Source organism: Phyllobates terribilis, unplaced genomic scaffold (genome assembly GCF_046119375.1).
Source record: "Phyllobates terribilis strain yellow unplaced genomic scaffold, ASM4611937v1 Scaffold_3__8_contigs__length_932513732, whole genome shotgun sequence".
NCBI classification, from domain to species: Eukaryota; Metazoa; Chordata; class Amphibia; order Anura; family Dendrobatidae; genus Phyllobates; species Phyllobates terribilis.
The window spans coordinates 77,458,981-77,480,701 of NW_027362763.1; the positions used below are offsets into that span (position 1 = coordinate 77,458,981).

General features: G+C 40.4%; 1 protein-coding gene across 3 annotated transcripts in view; it reads right to left on the reverse strand.

Moving 5' to 3' along the window:
* The window catches only part of PKHD1 (PKHD1 ciliary IPT domain containing fibrocystin/polyductin), a 1,008,258-nt gene that overhangs the window by 950,647 nt on the left and 35,890 nt on the right, over positions 1-21,721 (reverse strand). For all 3 annotated transcript variants that reach the window (XM_073674041.1, XM_073674039.1, XM_073674040.1), the window contains exons 9-12: positions 20,621-20,685; positions 6,175-6,214; positions 3,535-3,605; positions 1,475-1,576 (exon numbers count right to left, since the gene is read on the reverse strand). In XM_073674041.1, the coding sequence (XP_073530142.1) occupies positions 1,475-1,576; positions 3,535-3,605; positions 6,175-6,214; positions 20,621-20,685 (278 nt within the window). The remainder of the gene's footprint in view (positions 1-1,474; positions 1,577-3,534; positions 3,606-6,174; positions 6,215-20,620; positions 20,686-21,721) is intronic.

Here is a 21,721-nt window from a genome sequence, read left to right on the forward strand (position 1 = left end):
CAGAGGGTGGGGTTCATGTAAATCCTGTTTTTAAGCAGCTGTATTCATTTAGGGGCTGCTCATGGGCGGATTTTAAGGCATTCTTGGGTGGGACATAAAACTCCCTATTTTGCCCATAGCATTTTTTTTACACTGCTCCAATTGAAAGCCCTTGGCCATAATAATAAGTGAAATCTCAGTCCTATCTAATTCCTGTTCAATTTAAAGCATTACATACACTTTGGGGTTTTTGGAGACGTTCTGTTGTCACTTTAGTTAATTTTTTTTGTGTTTCTGGATTTTTTTTTTAAACACAATTTATAAAGTAAAAACTCAACTAAAAAAAAAAAACCTCATCAATGAACTCAGTTAATATCCACAAAAACTGAGCATATGTCCAATTATAGGTGCAGAGACGCAACTATTAGATGCTCAATACCAACAATAATTTAATGCCATAAAGTCTCATAAAAGTTATATCTTTATTTAAATATACAATTAAACAGAAAGTTTGATATATACAAAAAAGCAGAAAGTCCTATAGACCACTACATTACACAGTGCATGAAGGTAATGAAAGATAGGTACATAATTCAAATATCGTAACATATCGAAAAGGTATAACCGTGGACTTCCTATTCAGTAATATAATTGTGCTTACATCATGTGAAGTTACAGACAAGATAAGTGTAGTGTTGTCAGATGAACCCCAACGCGCGTTTCACCCTTGCTTCTTCTGGAGGCTTGAGCTGTTTTGTATATATCAAACTTTTTGTTTAATTATATATTTAAATAAAGATATACCTTTTATGAGACTTTATGGCACTAAATTATTGTTGGTATTCAACAAACTCGGGTATTAAAACACAGTGGGGCAAAATTATCACTTTAAAAATACACTAAAAACTCTTGACTATTGGTCTTCGTTGGTCGGTCTTAACACACTTTTTTTTTTTTGCTGTATTTTACTTTCCAAATAAATTGAATGTGCATATTTTTTAAGCATTTTTTGTTAATGTGATTTAGAAGGAGCACAGGTACTAAGACACATTAATTAAAAAAAATAAAGAAAAATCACCAAAAAAACGTAGGTATTAAAATTGACTTACGAAAAAAGTCACAGAAAGATCACATGATTGAAAGATTAATTTTAACATCACATTCATGATTTGCAATGAAAAAAAATATAATAATAATAATAATAATAAAAAAAAAAAAAAAAACTACAAAAAATGCCTTATTTTATCTGAAAGAGACCAAAAAAATTAATGGCAGTCTATGGGAATAAAATGCCACAAACTGGATTAAAAAAACAACGCAAAAAAAATAGTCATTTACCAAAGAAGAAATGAAATGATGAAACCGCGCTGTTTCTAATCTATATAACATTTCTTTATTGACTTGCAGCCAATGTATTTCTGCAGTCTAAAAAATGCTGCAAAATACGCTTATAAAAACAATTAGTGAAGGGACCGTTAAAATCGAATTGTCTTACCTGCAATGGTGACTGTAACAGGATCCATAAAGAAGTCTCCCCTGATGGTGACGTCTGTTCCTCCTCCTAGGCTGCCGCTATCTGGATACACCGAGTGGATTTCTACCAAAGTAAAGAAAACTTTTTACCCCCTTCCTCATTGGAGTTACGTATTCTTCTAGATCACAGCAATGGAGCACATCAGTTTGGTAACATTACATTACGAAAAAGTTTCCAAAAACTTTTGGACTGATTTGTAAGGATTGGGCTATGAATGGCAAGATTTAATTTCCTGCTTTTTTTAATGTTAAAGTTAAGCTTAAAGATGAATCTCTTCCCTTAAACATAACATTTAATTTTTCTATTGTCACAGTTCCAAAATTCTTATCGGTTAAGTCCCCCTAGATAGGAATCTAGGGTCTAACACAAAGCTCAAAATCCCTTTATAGACATAGGGGCCAATTAATCGAAACTTTTATGCCAGAAAACTAGCATAAAAGCTTTGAAAAGTTGAAAAATTATTTTGCAAAAAATTTGGCTTTTTTGGCATTTTTCACACCAGTTTGAAATTAGGAGGAGTTGGAGAGGAGCCTGGTGGGATGGGGCATGGCCACACCTGCCCGTCAAATTTTTGGATGCCAGAAATGCTACCTTAGTCCCTCACTGGAGTACCATTTCTGGCAAAGCACATTGAGATACACACTCAGTAGAGGCACTGACTTCATTAAATGACGTGCGCCTCTTAAGGAATTTGACACCTTCTACTTCAGCAAGATTGACGTAGCGAGAGTGGGCACTGTGTTATTCTTCATAAATCAGCCCAAAGTTTTAAATAACAAAATTCTGGCTTCCAGCAGCCACCACTAGAGGGAGCAATACTGTTTACTCTGTTAAATTGATCTTCATAATAATAATTAATTAACAGTATACTGTATTGCTCATCAGCTCCACCTAGTGGTGACTGCAGCAGACAAAATGTATTCATTTATCTTCATGCTTTGTGTTATTCTTCATAAATCAGCCCAAAGTTTTAAATAACAAAATAATTCTGGCTTCCAGCAGCCACCACTAGAGGGACCAATACTGTTTACTCTGTATAGATTGATTTTAATAATGAATTAATTAACAGTATACTGTACTGCTCATCAGCTCCACCTAGTGGTGACTGCAGCAGACAAAAAGTATTCATTTATCTTCATGCTCTGTGTTAGTCTTCATAAATCAGTCCAAAGTTTTAAATAACAAAATAATTCTCGCTTCCAGCAGCCACCACTAGAGGGAGGAATACTGTATACTGTTTATAAATTGATCGTAATAATGAACAGTATCCTGTATTGATCATCAGCTCCCCCTAGTGGTGACTGCAGCAGACAGAATTTATTCATTTATATTTATGCCTATTCAGTAGATTTACTCTGTAACCCCATCTTCGTGGAACCCCAAACCAGAAAGCCAAAACCAGAATATGAATTTGCAGACATTTGTTTTGGGGTGTTGCCGCTCGTGCAAAGTATGAGATCTGATTTGGCTGAGAGGTTTCTGATTGGGATCTAACGGGTAACATTTCTCCTTGTGGAGACTGACATGCCAGTGTAAGGAGCCTTATAGGCCATGCATGCTCCTCTGCGAAATTAAATATGCAAATTGCCTCTCCAGAGAGGACTTGAACTCTATAGTGCAACCTTTTGGAAGTAACACCCCAAAACACTGTGTCTGCAAATGGAGATTCTGATTTGGCTTTTATCCCAAGTCATATGGCAAGGGTCGTTCAAGGGTCGATATTTACTTTTAGGATCGCTGCTTGCAATAGGTGGCGCTAGAGTTCTAGTCCTCCTCCTCTCTGAAGAAGCAATTTGCATATTTAATTTCCCAGAGGAGCATTGCATAGCTTATAAGCCTCCTCACACTGGCATGCCAAGCATATCATTCTCAAGAAGGAGAAACGTTAATCCTTAGATCTCATGACTTCCTAATAAGTTTGGAATCTGGTCCATTTTGGAGGTTTTTTTGGGGTTCGCGCAATGAGGGATTTCATATAGTCATCTAAAACAAAGAATAATGAAACTTAGGTAAGACTATACCTGGGAATGTCTGATATAGAAACACTTCGTGTTTTGCACTGATGCTCCAGGCGTCTTTTCTCACTATGGACCTGTCCACAAAGATCACACATGACGATAAGGCAGTTTATAGGAACGTGCCTAACATTTGTGCAAAAAAACAATACCAAACAGGCATATTACGATATTATTCGGACCATAAGATGCACTTTTTTCCCCAATATTTGGGAGGAAAATAGGGATGCGTCTTATGGTCCGAACGTTACCTGCGGTGGTGGTAAAGTGGGATTGCAGGGCCCTCCAGGAACGCGGTGGTGGTAGCGGCGGCGGCGGCGTCAGCGGCAGCAGAGGTGAGAAGCTGGGGCCGGCAACTGTGCCTGGACGGTACTGGGGCTGGGGCCGGTGTCGGGCAGTGGGCGCTGGTTTCCAGTGTGCGCGGCCATCTTCCTAGAGCTGTGATCTACAGGAAAATGGCTGCCCGAGTCGGCGCATGCGTGGACCGGTAGCTCCAGCGGCCATTTTCCTGTAGATCACAGCTCTAGGAATATGGCCACGCACACCGGAAACCTGCGCAGGCCGTACTGCTTCGCCACTCACAGCCCAGCACCAACCGCAGCCCGGTACAGGCCCCAGCCCAAGACCCCGGCCTCAGCCCCAGCAAGAGGCCCCGGCCTCGGCCTTGGCCCCAGCCACAGCCAGAGGCCTCCGCACAGGAACCAGCCAGGCTAAGGACCTCAGCCAGGCACAGGCCCCGGCCCGGCACAGTCTCCACAGCATCTGACCTCTTCTGCTGCAGCCGCCGACTTCCTGAGGGACCCTGCCTCCTGTGACCCTCGCTCCACTGCCCCCCAGGTAAGATACCATACCTATTCAGACTATAAGATGGACCCCCATCTTATAAAAAATATTTTTTTCTATTTCCACCCCAAAATTTGGGGTACGTCTTATAGTCCGGTGCGTCTTATAGTCCAAAAAATACGATATATAATACATTGGATGTGACCGTGCTGGGTGGGATTTCTTGCACCCACGGGAGATAATGATTCTTAAGTCCTCCCAAAATCTATGCAGCTCACAGACACATACTCTTATAAATACATTGTAATATTTGCTATCATTTTATACACATGAGGTAACATCGATAAAAAAATAAAATAAACAGCAGTGATGTTACTCCTCCAAAGTCATGTCCAAATGGGGTTGTTTTCTGCTGGACCTTTGGGGACTGGGTCAATTTCTTTGATACTTTGTAGAGAAGTCAGAGAAAGGATTCAGACGGATCTAGATAAGCTTGAACAATGGGCAGTGACTAATAGAATGGTATTTAACAGGGAGAAATACAAGATTCTACATCTGGGCAAGAAAAATGAAAATTACATCTACAGAATGGGAGGAATAGAACTAAGCAACAGCACATGTGAAAAAGACTTGGGTATACTAATAGATCATAGACTGAACATGAGTCAACACTGTGATGCAGCAGCAAAAAAGGCAAATACAATTCTGGGATGTATTAACAGAAGCATACAGTCTAGATCACGTGAAGTCATTATCCCCCTCTACTCCTCTTTGGTCAGACCTCATCTGGAATACTGCGTCCAGTTTTGGGCACCACATTTTTAAAAAGACATTGAAAAACTGGAGCAAGTTCAGAGAAGAGCTAACAGGATGGTGAGTGGACTGCAAACTATGTCCTACGAGGAATGGTTAACGGATCTGGGAATGTTTAGCTTGCAAAAAAGAAGGTTAAGAGGAGACTTAATAGCTGTCTACAAATATCTGAAAGGATGTCATATTGTAGAGGGATCATCCTTATTCTCATTTACACATGGAAACACAAAGCAATGGGATGAAACTGAATGGGAGGAGACACAGATTAGATATTAGAAAAACCTTTTGACAGTGAGGGTGATCAATGAGTGGAACAGGCTGCCACGAGAGGTGGTGAGTTCCCCTTCAATGAACGTCTTCACACAGAGGCTGGACAGACATCTGTCTGGGATGGTTTAGTGACTCCTGCATTGATCAGGAGGTTGAACACGATGACCCTGGAGGTCCCCTCCACCTCTAACATTCTATCGTTCTATGTCTCTATGAATATTTGCAGTAAGTGTCGACTGCAGCATCTTTACAGAAAACCTTCACTAGTATCTTTTCTGCATGTTCACTAATATTTTATCAAATTTAGATAACGTTACTGGAAACCACCATTAGGCTCCTGTTGACTAGAGGTGAGCCAGTACATTCCAGTAGGATTGACTAATATTGGAATGTTACAAATATTTGCCAAACTTTTTTTAGAATTTGCCACTGAGTGGATTCAGTAAAATGGCAGCCTCTGAAAAACCCCAAACCTTTATACTCATGTTAACCCTCATAGAAATTTTTTTAAAAAGTCACAATTGATGAATAAATCAGCCAAAAACATCTGGAAAAGCCCAAATCTTGACCACAATGAAGAACCTAATAAAAACTAGCAAAGTTTAAAATAGACTTTAAAAAAAGACACAAAATAAGAAGGCGCAAATAAGAAACAGGTGAAAAACACCCAAAATTAAAGAGAAAAAAAAATAAAAGCTTTAACGAATCAGACCCTTTGTGTCTTAAGATGTCCCCTCAAGAAGAGACCCACTTATTACGTTGTATAACAAACAGACATACTTTCCTTTGTTGAATACAGAGAATGTGATGTTCTGTGAACCTGTGCGAAGAGAAATAAATTGCATGAGAAAATTAGATTTGCGTTTCTTCAAGAAGCATGTGCAAAAGTCAAGGTACATGAAGGGGAGGAGGTGAGCTGTGACATCACCTATTGTGAATGGTGGATCCTGTGTTATCTACTGTATATAGAGGTGTCATCAGTCATTGTACAGGAGGAGGAGATGAGCTGTGACATCACCTATTGTGAATGGTGGATCCTGTGTTATCTACAGTATATAGAAGTATTATCAGTCATTGTACAGGAGGAGGAGGAGGTGAGCTGTGACATCACTTATTGTGAATGGTGGATCCTGTGTTATCTACTGTATATAGAGGTATTATCAGTCATTGTACAGGAGGAGGAGGTAAGCTGTGACATCACCTAAAGTGAATGGTGGATCCTGTGTTACCTACTGTATATAGAGGTGTTATCAGTCATTGTACAGGAGGAGGAGGTGAGCTGTGACATCACCTATTGTGAATAGTGGATCATGTGTTGTCTACTGTATATAGAGGTATTATCAGTCATTGTACAGGGGGAGGAGGAGGTGAGCTGTGACATCACCTATTATGAATGGTAGATCCTGTGTTATCTAGTGTATATAGAGGTGTTATTAGTCATTGTACAGGAGGAGGAGGTGAGCTGTGACATCACCTATTGTGAATGGTGGATCCTGTGTTATGTACGGTATATAGAGGTGTTATGAGACATTGTACAGGAGGAGGAGGAGGAGACCTGTGACATCACCTATTGTGAATGGTGGATCCTGTGTTATCTACTGTATATAGAGGTGTTATCACTCATTGTACAGGAGGAGGAGGAGGTGAGCTGTGACATGAGCTATTGTGAATGGTGGGTCCTGTGTTATCTACGGTATATAAAGGTGTTATCAGTCATTGTACAGGAGGAGGAGGAGGTGAGCTGTGACATCACCTATTGTGAAAGGTGGATTCTATGTTATCTACTGTGTATAGAGGTGTTATAAGTCATTGTACAGGAGGAGGAGGTGAGCTGTGACATCACTTATTGTGAATGGTGGATCCTGTGTTATCTACTGTATATAGAGGTGTTATCAGTCATTGTACAGGAGGAGGAGGTGAGCTGTGACATCACTTATTGTGAATGGTGGATCCTGTGCTGTCTACTGTATATACAGGTGTCATCAGTCATTCTGCAGGAGGAGGAGGAGGTGAGCTGTGACATCACCTATTGTGAATGGTGGATCCTTTGTTATCTACTGTATATAGAGGAGTTAATAGTTATTGAACAGGAGGAGGAGGAGGTGAGCTTTAACATCACCTATTATGAATTGTGGATTCTGTGTTATCTATTGTATATAGAGGTGTTATTGGTCATTGTACAGGAGGAGGAGGTGAGCTGTGACATCGCCTAATATGAATGGTGGATCCTGTGATATCTACTGTATATAGAGGTGTTATCAGTCATTGTACAGGAGGAGGAGGTGAGCTGTGACATCACGTATTATGAATGGTGGCTTCTGTGTTATAAACTATATATAGAGGTGTCATCAGTCATTGTACAGGAGGAGGTGAGCTGTGACATCACCTATTCTGAGTATTGTATCCTGTGTTATCTACTGTATATAGAGGTGTTATTGGTCATTGTACAGGAGGAGGAGGTGAGCTGTAACATCGCCTAATATGAATGGTGGATTCTGTGTTATCTACTGTATATAGAGGAGTTATCAGTCATTGTACAAGAGGAGGAGGTGAGCTGTGACATCACCTATTGTGAATGGTGGATCCTTTGTTATCTACTGTATATAGAAGTGTTATCATTCATTGTACAGGAGGAGGAGGTGAGCTGTGACATCACCTATTGTGAATGGTGGATCCTTTGTTATCTACTGTATATAGAGGAGTTATTAGTCATTGAACAGGAGGAGGAGGAGGTGAGCTGTGACATCGCCTAATATGAATGGTGGATTCTGTGTTATCTACTGTATATAGAGGAGTTATCAGTCATTGTACAGGAGGAGGAGGTGAGCTGTGACATCACCTATTGTGAATGGTGGATCCTGTGTTGTCTACTGTATATAGAGGTATTATCAGTCATTGTGCAGGGGGAGGAGGAGGTGAGCTGTGACATCACCTATTATGAATGGTGGATTCTGTTTTATCTGCTGTATATAGAGGTGTTATTGGTCATTGTACAGGAGGAGGAGGTGTGCTGTGACTTCGCCTATTATGAATGGTGGATCCTGTGATATCTCCTGTATGTAGAGGTGTTATCAGACATTGTACAGTAGGAGGAGGAGGTGAGCTGTGACATCAGCTATTGTGAATGGTGGATCCTGTGTTATCTACGGTATATAAAGGTGTTATCAGTCATTGTACAGGAGGAGGAGGTGAGCTGTGACATCACCTATACTGAGTTGTGGATCCTGTGTTATCTTCTATATATAGAGGTGTTATTGGTCATTGTACAGGAGGAGGAGGTGAGCTGTAACATCACCTATTGTGAATGGTGGATTCTGTGTTATCTACTGTATATAGAGGTGTTATCAGTCATTGTGCAGGAGGAGGAAGAGGTGAGCTGTGACATCACCTATTGTGAATGGTGGATCCTTTGTTATCTACTGTATTTACAGGAGTTATTAGACATTGTACAGGAGGAGGAGGTGAGCTATGACATCACCTATTATGAATGGTGGATTCTGTGTTATCTACTGTATATAGAGGTGTTATTGGTCATGGTGCAGTAGGAGGAGGTGAGCTGTGACATCGCCTATTGTGATTGGTGGATCCTGTATTATCTACTGTATATAGAGGAGCTATCATTCATTGTACAGGAGGAGGAGGTTAGCTGTGACATCACCTATAGTGAATGGTGGATCCTGTGTTATCTACTGTATATAGAGTAATTAGTCATTGTACAGGAGGAGGAGGTGAGCTGTGACATCACCTATTATAAATGGTGGCTCCTGTATTACCCACTGTATATAGAGGTGTTATTGGTCATTGTACAGGAGGAGGAGGTGAGCTGTAATATCACCTATTGTGAATGGTAGATTCTGTGTTATCAACTGTATATAGAGGTGCTATCAGTCATTGTACAGGAGGAGGAGGTTGTGAGCTGTAACATCACCTATTGTGAATGGTGGATCCTTTGTTATCTACTGTATATAGAGGAGTTATTAGTCATTGTACAGGAGGAGGTGGAGGTGAGCTGTGCCATCACCTTTTATGAATGGTGGATTCTGTGTTCTCTACTGTATATAGAGGAGTTATCAATCATTGTACAGGAGGAGGAGGTGAGTTGTGACATCACCTATTATGAATGGTGGCTCCTGTGTTTTATACTACATGTAGAGGTGGCATCAGTCATTGTATAGAAGGAGGTGAGCTGTGACATCACCTATTCTGAGTTTTGGATCCTGTGTTATCTACTATATATAGAGGTGTTATTGGTCATTGTACAGGAGAAGGAGGTGAGCTGTGACATCACCTATTGTGAATGGTGGATCCCGTGTTATCTACTGTATAGAGAGGTGTCATCAGTCATTGTACAGAAGGAGGTGAGCTGTGACATCACCTATTCTGAGTTGTGGATCCTTTCTTATCTACGGTATATAGAGGAGTTATTAGTCATTGTACAGGAGGAGGTGGAGGTGAGCTGTGACATCACCTATTATGAATGGTGGATTCTGTGTTATCTACTGTATATAGAGATGTTATTGGTCATTGTACAGGAGGAGGAGCAGAGCTGTGACATCGCCTATTGTGAATGGTGGATCCCGTGTTATCTACTGTATATAGAGGTGTTATCAGTCATTGTACAAGAGGAGGTGAGCTGTGACATCACCTATTCTGAGTTGTGGATCCGGTGTTATCTTCTATATATAGAGGTGTTATTGATCATTGCACAGGAGGAGGAGGTGAGCTGTGACATCAGATATTATGAATGGTGGATTCTGTGTTATTTACTGTATATAGAGGTGTTATTGGTCATGGTACAGGAGGAGGAGGTGAGGTGTAACATCACCTATTATGAATGGTGGATTCTGTGTTATCTACTGTATATAGAGGAGTTATCAGTCGTTGTACTGGAGGAGGAGGAGAGCTGTGACATCACCTATTATGAATGGTGGATTCTGTGTTATCTACTGTATATAGATATGTTATCAGTCATTGTACAGGAGGAGGAGGTGAGCTGTGACATCACCTATTGTGATTGGTGGATTCTGTGTTATCTACTGTATATAGAGGAGTTATCAGTCATTGTACTGGAGGAGAAGGTGAACTGTGAGATCACCTGTTGTGAATGGTGGATTCTGTGTTATCTACTGTATATAGAGGAGTTATCAGTCATTGTACTGGAGGAGGAGGAGGTGAGCTGTGACATCACCTATTATGAATGGTGGATTCTGTGTTATCTACTATATAAAGAGGTGTTATTGGTCATTGTACAGGAGGAGGAGGTGAGCTGTAACATCAACTATTGTGAATGGTGGATCCTGTGTTATCTACTGTATATAGTGGTGTGATCAGTCATTGTACAGGAGGAGGAGGAGGTGAGCTGTGACATCACCTATTGTGATTGGTGGATTCTGTGTTATCTACTGTATATAGAGGAGTTATCAGTCATTGTACAGAAGGAGGAGGTTAGCTGTGACATCACCTATAGTAAATGGTGGATCCTTTGTTATCTACTGTATATAGAGGAGTTATTTGTCATTGTACAGGAGGATGAGGTGAGCTGTGACATCGTCTATTATGAATTGTGGATTCTGTGTTATCTATTATATAGAGGAGTTATCAGTCATTGTACAGGAGGAGGAGGTGAGCTGTGACATCACCTATTATGGAATGGTGGCTCCTGTGTTATATACTATATATAGAGGTGTCATCAGTCATTGTACAGGAGGAGGTGAGCTGTGACATCACCTATTCTGAGTTGTGGATCCTTTGTTATCTACTGTTTATAGAGGTGTTATTGGTCATTGTACTGGAGGAGGAGGTGAGCTGTGACATCACCTATTGTGATTGGTGGATCCTGTGTTATCTACTGTATATAGAGGAGTTATCAGTCATTGTACTGGAGGAGGAGGAGGTGAGCTGTGACATCACCTATTGTGAATGGTGGATCCTGTGTTATCTACTGTATATAGTGGTGTGATCAGTCATTGTACAGGAGGAGGAGAAGGTGAGCTGTGACATCACCTATTGTGAATGGTGGATTCTGTGTTATCTACCGTATATACAGTTGTCATCAGTCATTGTACTGGAGGAGGTGAGCTGTGACATCACCTATTCTGAGTTGTGGATCCTGTGTTATCTACTGTATATAGAGGTGTCATCAGTCATTGTGCAGGAGGAGGTGAGCTGTGACATCACCTATTCTGAGTTGTGGATCCTGTGTTATCTACTATATATAGAGGTGTTATTGGTCATTGTACAGGAGGAGGAGGTGAGCTGTGACATCGCCTATTATGAATGGTGGATTCTGTGTTATCTACTGTATATAGAGGAGTTATCAGTCATTGTACAGGAGTAGAAGGTGAGAGGTGACATCAACCATTGTGAATGGTGGATTCTGTGTTATCTACTGTATATAGAGGAGTTATCAGTCATTGTACTGGAGGAGGAGGAGGTGAGCTGTGACATCACATATTGCGATTGGTGGATCCTGTGTTATCTACTGTATATAAAGGTGTTGTCAGTCATTGTATAGGAGAAGGAGGTGAGCTGTGACATCACCTATTGTGAATGGTGGATCCTGTGTTATCTACTGTATATAGAGGTGTCATCAGTCATTGTGCAGGAGGAGGTGAGCTGTGACATCACCTATTCTGAGTTGTGGATCCTGTGTTATCTACTATATATAGAGGTGTTATTGGTCATTGTACAGGAGGAGGAGGTGAGCTGTGACATCGCCTATTATGAATGGTGGATTCTGTGTTATCTACTGTATATAGAAGAGTTATCAGTCATTTTACAGGAGGAGGAGGTGAGCTGTGACATCACCTATTATGCATGGTGGCTCCTGTGTTATATACTATATATAGAGGTGTCATCAGTAATTGTACGGGAGGAGGTGAGCGGTGACATCACCTATTCTGAGTTGTGGATCCTGTGTTATCTACTGTATATAGAGGTGTTATTGGTCATTGTACAGGAGGAGGAGGTGAGCTGTAACATCACCTGTTATGAATGTTGGATTCTGTGTCATCTACTGTATATAAAGGTCGCATCCGTCATTGTATAGGAGAAGGAGGTGAGCTTTGACATTACCTATTGTGAATGGTGGATCCTGTGTTATCTACTGTATATAGAGGTGTTATTGGTCATTGTACAGGAGGAGGAGGTGAGCTGTGATATCACCTATTGTGATTAGTGAATCCTGTGTTATCCACTGTATATAGATGAGTTATCAGTCATTGTACAGGAGGAGGAGGTGAGCTGTGACATCACCTATTGTGATCAGTGGATCCTGTGTTATCTACTGTATAAAGAGGAGCTATCAATCATTGTACAGGAGTAGAAGGTGAGCTGTGACATCAACCATTGTGAATGTTGGATTCTGTGTTATCTACTGTATATAGAGGAGTTACAAGTCATTGTACTGGAGGAGGAGGAGGTGAGCTGTGACATCACCTATTGTGTTTGGTGGATCCTGTGTTATTTACTGTATATAGAGGAGTTATCAGTCATTGTACAGGAGGAGAAGGTGAGCTGTGACATCACCTATTGTGAATGGTGGATCCTTTGTTATCTACTATATATAGAGGAGTTATTAGTCATTGTACTGGAGGAAGAGGAGGTGAGCTGTGACATCACCTATTGTGAATGGTGGATCCTTTGTTATCTACTATATATGGAGGAGTTATTAGTCATTGTACAGGAGGAGGAGGAGGTGAGCTGTGACATCACCTATTATGAATGGTGGATTCTGTGTTAACTACTGTATATAGAGGTGATATTGGTCATTGTACAGGGGGAGGAGGTGAGCTGTGACATCGCCTATTATGAATGGTGGATTCTGTGTTATCTACTGTATATAGAGGAGTTATCAGTCATTGTACAGGAGGAGAAGGTGAGATGTGACATCACCTATTATGCATGGTGGCTCCTGTGTTAGATAGTATATATAGAGGTGTCATCAGTCATTGTACAGGAGGAGGTAAGCTGTGACATCACCTATTCTGAGTTGTGGATCCTGTGTTATCTACTATATATAGAGGTGTTATTGGTCATTGTACAGGAGGAGGAGGTGAGCTGTAACACCACCTATTGTGAATGTTGGATTCTGTTGCATCTGCAGTATATAAAGGTGTTGTCAGTCATTGTGCAGGAGGAGGTGATCTGTGACATCACCTATTCTGAGTTGTGGATCCTGTGTTATCTACTATATATAGAGGTGTTATTGGTCATTGTACAGGAGGAGGAGGTGAGCTGTAACACCACCTATTGTGAACGTTGGATTCTGTTGCATCTGCTGTATATAAATGTGTTGTCAGTCATTGTGCAGGAGGAGGTGAGCTGTGACATCACCTATTCTGAGTTGTGGATCCTGTGTTATCTACTATATATAGAGGTGTTATTGGTCATTGTACAGGAGGAGGAGGTGAGCTATAACATCAACTATTGTGAATGGTGGATACTGTGTTATCTACTGTATATAGAGGTGATATCAGTCATTGTACAGGAGGAGGAGGTGAGCTGTGACATCACCTATTGTGAATGGTGGATCCTTTGTTATCTACTGTATATAGAGGAGTTATTAGTCAATGTACAGGAGGAGGAGGTGAGCTGTGACATCACCTATTATGAATGGTGGATTCTGTATTTTCTACTGTATATAGAGGTGTTATTGGTCATGGTACAGGAGAAGGATGGGAGCTGTGACATAGCCTATTATGAATGGTGGATCCTGTGTTATCTACTGCATATAGAGGTGTTATCAGTCATTGTACAGGAGGAGGTGAGCTGTGGCATCAACTATTCTGAGTTGTGGATCCTGTGTTATCTACTATATATAGAGGTGTTATTGGTCATTGTACAGGAGGAGGGGGTGAGCTGTAACATCAACTATTGTGAATGGTGGATCCTGTGTTATCTACTGTATATACAGGTGTTATCAGTCATTTTACAGGAGGAGGAGGAGGTGAGCTGTGACATCACCTATAATGAATGGTGGCTCCTGTGTTATATACTGTATATAGAGGTGTCATCAGTCATTGTACAGGAGGAGGTGAGCTGTGACATCACCTATTATGAATGGTGGATTCTGTGTTATCTACTGTATATAGAGGTGTTATCAGTCATTGTACAGGAGGAGGTGAGCTGTGACATCACCTATTCTGAGTTGTGGATCCTGTGTTATCTACTATATATAGAGGTGTTATTGGTCATTGTACAGGAGGAGGAGGTGAGCTGTGACATCACCTATTATGAATGGTGGATTCTGTGTTATCTACTGTATATAGAGGTGTTATCAGTCATTGTACAGGAGGAGGTGAGCTGTGACATCACCTATTCTGAGTTGTGGATCCTGTGTTATCTATTATATATAGAGGTGTTATTGGTCATTGTACAGGAGGGGGAGGAGGTGACCTGTGACATCACCTTTTGTGAATGGTGGATCCTTTGTTATCTACTGTATATAGAGGAGTTATTAGTCATTGTACAGGAGGAGGAGGTGAGCTGTGACATCACCTATTATGAATGGTGGATTCTGTGTTATCTACTGTATATAGAGGTGTTATTGGTCATGGTACAGGAGGAGCATGTGAGCTGTGACATCGCCTATTATGAATGGTGGATTCTGTGCTATCTACTGTATATAGAGGTGTTATCAGTCATTGTACATGAGGAGGAGGTGAGCTGTGACATCACCTATTCTGAGTGGTGGATCCTGTGTTATCTACTATATATAGAGGTGTTTTGATCATTGTACATGAGGAGGAGGTGAGCTGTGACATCACCTATTCTGAGTGGTGGATCCTGTGTTATCTACTATATATAGAGGTGTTTTGGTCATTGTACATGAGGAGGAGGTGAGCTGTAACATCACCTATTGTTTATGGTGAATTCTGTGTTATCTACTGTATATAGAGGAGTTATCAGTCATTGTACAGGAGGAGGAGGAGAGCTGTGACATCACCTATTGTGATTAGTGGATTCTGTGTTATCTAATGTATATAGAGGAGTTATCAGTCATTGTACAGGAGGAGAAGGTGAGCTGTGACATCACCTATTATGAATGGTGGATTCTGTGTTATCTACTGTCTATAGATGAGTTATCAGTCATTGTACTGGAGGAGGAGGAGGTGAGCTGTGATATCACCTATTGTGATTGGTGGATCCTGTGTTATCTACTGTATACAGAGGAGTTATCAGTCATTTTACAGGAGGAGGAGGTGAGCTGTGATATCAACTATAGTGAATAGTGGATCCTGTGTTATCTACTGTATATACAGGTGTCATCAGTCATTGTACAGGAGGAGGAGGAGGTGTGCTGTGGCATCACATATTGTGAATGGTGGATCCTTTGTTATCTACTGTATATAGAGGAGTTATTAGTCATTGTACAGGAGGAGGAGGAGGTGAGCTGTGACATCACCTATTCTGAGTGGTGGATCCTGTGTTATCTACTATATATAGAGGTGTTTTGATCATTGTACATGAGGAGGAGGTGAGCTGTGACATCACCTATTCTGAGTGGTGGATCCTGTGTTATCTACTATATATAGAGGTGTTTTGGTCATTGTACATGAGGAGGAGGTGAGCTGTAACATCACCTATTGTTTATGGTGAATTCTGTGTTATCTACTGTATATAGAGGAGTTATCAGTCATTGTACAGGAGGAGGAGGAGAGCTGTGACATCACCTATTGTGATTAGTGGATTCTGTGTTATCTAATGTATATAGAGGAGTTATCAGTCATTGTACAGGAGGAGAAGGTGAGCTGTGACATCACCTATTATGAATGGTGGATTCTGTGTTATCTACTGTCTATAGATGAGTTATCAGTCATTGTACTGGAGGAGGAGGAGGTGAGCTGTGATATCACCTATTGTGATTGGTGGATCCTGTGTTATCTACTGTATACAGAGGAGTTATCAGTCATTTTACAGGAGGAGGAGGTGAGCTGTGATATCAACTATAGTGAATAGTGGATCCTGTGTTATCTACTGTATATACAGGTGTCATCAGTCATTGTACAGGAGGAGGAGGAGGTGTGCTGTGGCATCACATATTGTGAATGGTGGATCCTTTGTTATCTACTGTATATAGAGGAGTTATTAGTCATTGTACAGGAGGAGGAGGAGGTGAGCTGTGACATCACCTATTATGAATGGTGGATTCTGTGTTATCTACTGTATATAAAGGTTTTATTGGACATTGTACAGGAGGAGGAGGTGAGCTGTGACATTGCCTATTATGAATGTTGGATTCTGTCTTATCTACTGTATATAGAGGAGTTATCAGTCATTGTACAGGAGGAGAAGGTGAGCTGTGACATCACCTATTATGCATGGTGGCTCCTGTGTTATATACTATATATAGAGGTGTCATCATTCATTGTACAGGAGGAGGTGAGCTGTGACATCACCTATTCTGAGTTGTGGATCCTGTGTTATCTACTATGTATAGAGGTGTTATTGGTCATTGTACAGGAGGAGGAAGTGAGCTGTAACATCACCTTTTGTGAATGCTGGATTCTGTGTCATCTACTGTATATAAAGGTGTTATCAGTCATTGTATAGGAGAAGGAGGTGAGCTGTGACATCACCTATTGTGAATGGTGGATCCTGTGTTATCTACTGTATATAGAGGTGTCATCAGTCATTGTGCAGGAGGAGGTGAGCTGTGACATCACCTATTCTGAGTTGTGGATCCTGTGTTATCTACTGTATATAGAGATGTTATCAGTCATTGTACAGGAGGAGGAGGTGAGCTGTGACATCACCTATTGTGAATGGCGGATTCTTTGTTATCTACTGTATATAGAGGTGTTATCAGTCATTTTACAGGAGGAGGAGGAGGTGAGCTGTGACATCACCTATTATGAATTGTGGATTCTGTGTTGTCTACTGTATATAGAGGTGTAATTGGTCATGGTACAGGAGGAGGATATGAGCTGTGACATTGCCTATTATGAATGGTGGATCCTGTGTTATCTGATGTATATAGAGGAGTTATCAGTCATTGTACAGGAGGAGGAGGTGAGCTGTGATATCACCTATAGTGAATGGTGGATCCTGTGTTATCTACTGTATATACAGGTGTCATCAGTCATTGTACAGGAGGAGGAGGAGGTGAGCTGTGACATCACCTATTGTGAATGTTGGATCCTTTGTTATCTACTGTATTTAGAGGAGTTATTAGTCATTGTACAGGAGGAGGAGGAGGTGAGCTGTGACATTACCTATTATGAATGGTGGATTCTGTGTTATCTTCTGTATATAGAGTTGTTATTGGTCATTGTACAGGAGGAGGAGGTGAGCTGTGACATCGCCTATTTTGAATTGTGGATTCTGTGTTATCTACTGTATATAGAGGTGTTATCAGTCATTGTACAGGAGGAGGAGGCGAGCTCTGACATCACCTATTATGAATGTTGGCTCCTGTGTTATATACTATATATCAGGTGTCATCAGTCATTGTACAGGAGGAGGTGAGCTGTGACATCACCTATTCTGAGTTGTGGATCCTGTGTTATCTACTATATATAGAGGTGTTATTGGTCATTGTACAGGAGGAGGAGGTGAGTTGTAACATCACCTATTGTGAATGGTGGATTCTGTGTTATCTACTTTATATAGAGGTGTTATCAGTCATTGTACAGGAAGAGGAGGAGGTGAGTTGTGACATCACCTATTGTGAATGATGGATCCTTTGTTATCTACTGTATATAGAGGAGTTATTAGTCATTTTAGAGGAGGAGGAGGTGAGCTGTGACATCATCTATTGTGAATGGTGGATCTTGTGTTATCTACTGTATATAGAGGAGTTATCAGTCATTGTACAGGAGGAGGAGGTGAGCTGTGACATCACCTATTGGGAATTGTGGATTCTGTGTTATCTACTTTATATAGAGGTGTTATCAGTCATTGTACAGGAGGAGGAGGAGGTGAGTTGTGACATCACCTATTGTGAATGGTGGATCCTTTGTTATCTACTGTATATAGAGGTGTTATCAGTTATTATACAGGAGGAGGAGGTGAGCTGTGACATCACCTATTGTGAATGGTGGATTATTTGTTATCTACTGTTTATAGAGGTGTTATCAGTCATTGTACAAGAGGAGGAGGAGGTAGAGGAGGTGAGCTGTGACATCACCTATTGTGAATGGTGGATCCTGTATTATCTACTGTATACAGAGGTGTTATCAGTCATTGTACAGGAAGAGGAGGAGGTGAGTTGTGACATCACCTATTGTGAATGGTGGATCCTTTGTTATCTACTGTATATAGAGGAGTTATTAGTCATTGTACAGGAGGAGGAGGTGAGCTGTGACATCATCTATTGTGAATGGTGGTTCTTGTGTTATCTACTGTATATAGAGGAGTTATCAGTCATTGTACAAGAGGAGGAGTTGAGCTGTGCATCACCTATTGTGAATGGTGGATTCTGTGTTATCTACTTTATATAGAGGTGTTATCAGTCATTGTACAGGAGGAGGAGGAGGTGAGTTGTGACATCACCTATTGTGAAAGGTGGATCCTTTGTTATCTACTGTATATAGAGGAGTTATTAGTCATTGTACAGGAGGAGGAGGTGAGCTGTGACATCACCTATTGTGAATGGTGGATCCTGTGTTATCTACTGTATATAGAGGAGTTATCAGTCATTGTACAGGAGGAGGAGTTTAGTTGTTATATAATCTGTGGCGAATGGGGGATCCTGGATTATTGTCACATTCGTATCTGAAAATGTTTCTGCAACAACTACACTGTTCACTTGGCGACACCACACTAAAATCACCATTATGGTCCGTGCCCCCGATGCGTTTTTGAAGCATTTATGCTGCGGAATTTTTGCAGCGTAAACGCTTGGTAATCCACCCCCATGGTCCCCAATGAAATTCCGCAATTTCAATGCCCATGTTGCGGAATTTTCTGCAGCGTTTTTGATGTGCGGAGAAATCCGCAGCATGTCCATTATCTGTGCGTTTACACATGCAGAATTGCCATCTACAATGCATTAGAAAACGCATGGCAATTCCGCATGCGCGAAAAACGCAAAAAAAGCGTGTCAAATTTCGCACGCGTTTTTCCGGGCAAGGGCATGCAGAAATGATGTGGAAATTTTCTGCTTCATTTCTGCATCGTGGGCACATAGCCTTACTGCTGGACGCCGACAGCGAGTGGCAGTTTAGCTTTTAAGTTGCTGAAACCAGTTGTGTAACAAGAGTCCAACAGACCCCTGTGTAAAATTCGGATCTTTGTCCCCATGTACATATTGGTCAGATGTATGGACCCTCATAGCATTCTAGATCCTATTAAGACATACGTTTTCACCCTCCATGTAATAATGTCCATATCCTGGTCCCTTCTAGTAATAATGTCCTCAGCCCTGGCTCCTTTTTATGATGATGTTCCTCTTCCTTGCCCCTTTCTGTAATAATGTTTCCTTAAGAAATGAGCAGTAGACTATAAAATGTAAAATCTGTTCTTGGCAATGGGGAGTATTTTTAATAGGGGGTAAATTGAAAAGTTGCTTGTTTTTTTTACAAAGATTTTACCCATCTAGAAAGTTAAGACAATGATGTAAAGAAAAAAATCTTAAGAATTGCCAATAACGTAACCCTCCAACAAGATCAGGAGTGCAAAAAACTAGTATTAAACCTCACCTTGTGTCAGCCTGAAAACGTCAGCACAAAAGATGCAATGTCCATAATTATCACACTTTTCGGCTAATCATTAAACAGATTAAAGGAATTTTAATTTACATTCGCAAAGTAAAAAGTTCCACTTTTATTAAAACAATCTAAAAAGTAGTTGGATTGAATTATGATTTTTTTTTTTTAAATGCCTACTGATAAATTCAGTGAATTTTGGACCGTCATAAAGTAAAGAAAAAAAACTCTAAAAAGTCTGAAACAGACAAATTTGCAGCATTTTCTGTCTATAGTATAAATAAATGTTAGAATTATATAAGGCAATAGATGTGTTATTATTCCAGCTTCGCCATCCTTTTCAACAATGGGCGTTGCTTTTGCAACAAATTTGTCAGAATTGACGCCAGAAATGTTCTCCAGTCGGCGACTCTACAGAAACTTTTCTGGACTTTGCAATATCTTCACTGACTGCTAATAAAAGTTTTATTTCATCAGTTTACACACTACAAACAAATGGAATATAATGGGTAAGAAATAATGAAGGAGGGTGTACGTTTTTGAAGTATTATTTGACAGCCGTGTGGCTAATTACTCACCAATGTAACTGCCCGCTGTTTTGCATCGGAGGCTTCCAATGTCACCATTTACATGTATGGGGTAACTGCGAAGAAAGAGCAGGTTGGATAATCAGGAGGTGATGTATATATTGTATTGAGTATACAAACCATATGCAGTGAGCTCCTCAGCTCCCTCTGCTGGTGACCAGTATGTCCAAAAATCCAGAATTTACAGTTATTTTCCGCCATTGGAGATTTTTTATATATATATATATATATATATATATATATATATGTGCATATATATATATATATATATATATATATATATATATATATATATATATATATGTGCATATATATACATATAAAAAATATATTTATGTATATATATACAACCCCTGGCAAAAATTATGGAATCACCGGGCTCGGAGGATGTTCATTCAGTTGCTTAATGTTGTTGATAAAAGCAGATCACAGACATGGCACAAAACTAAAGTCATTTCAAATGGCAACTTTAGGGCTTTAAGAAACACAAAAATAAATCAAGATAAAAAATGTGGTACTCAGTAAGGGTAATTTTTTTCAGACCAAGCAGAGGGAAACAATGATGGAATCACTCAATTCTGAGGAAAAAATTATGGAATCACCCTGTAAATTTTCATTTCCAAAACTAACACCTGCATCAAATTAAATCTGCTCGTTAGTCTGCATCTAAAAAGGAGTGATCACACCTTGGAGAGCTGTTTCACCAAGTGGACTGACATGAATCATGGCTCCAACACGAGAGATGTCAATTGAAACAAAGGAGAGGATTATCAAACTCTTAAAAGAAGGTAAATCATCACGCAATGTTGCAAAAGATGTTGGTTGTTCACAGTCGGCTGTGTCTAAAATCTGGACCAAATACAAACAACATGGGAAGGTTGTTAAAGGCAAACATACTAGTAGACCAAGGAAGACATCAAAGTGTCAAGACCGGAAACTTAAAGCAATATGTCTCCAAAACAGGAAATGCACAACAAAACAAATGAGGAACGAATGAGAGGAAACTGGAGTCAATGTCTGTGACAGAACTGTAAGAAACTGCTTAAAGGAAATGGGATTTACATGCTGAAAAGCTAAACATAAGCCATCATT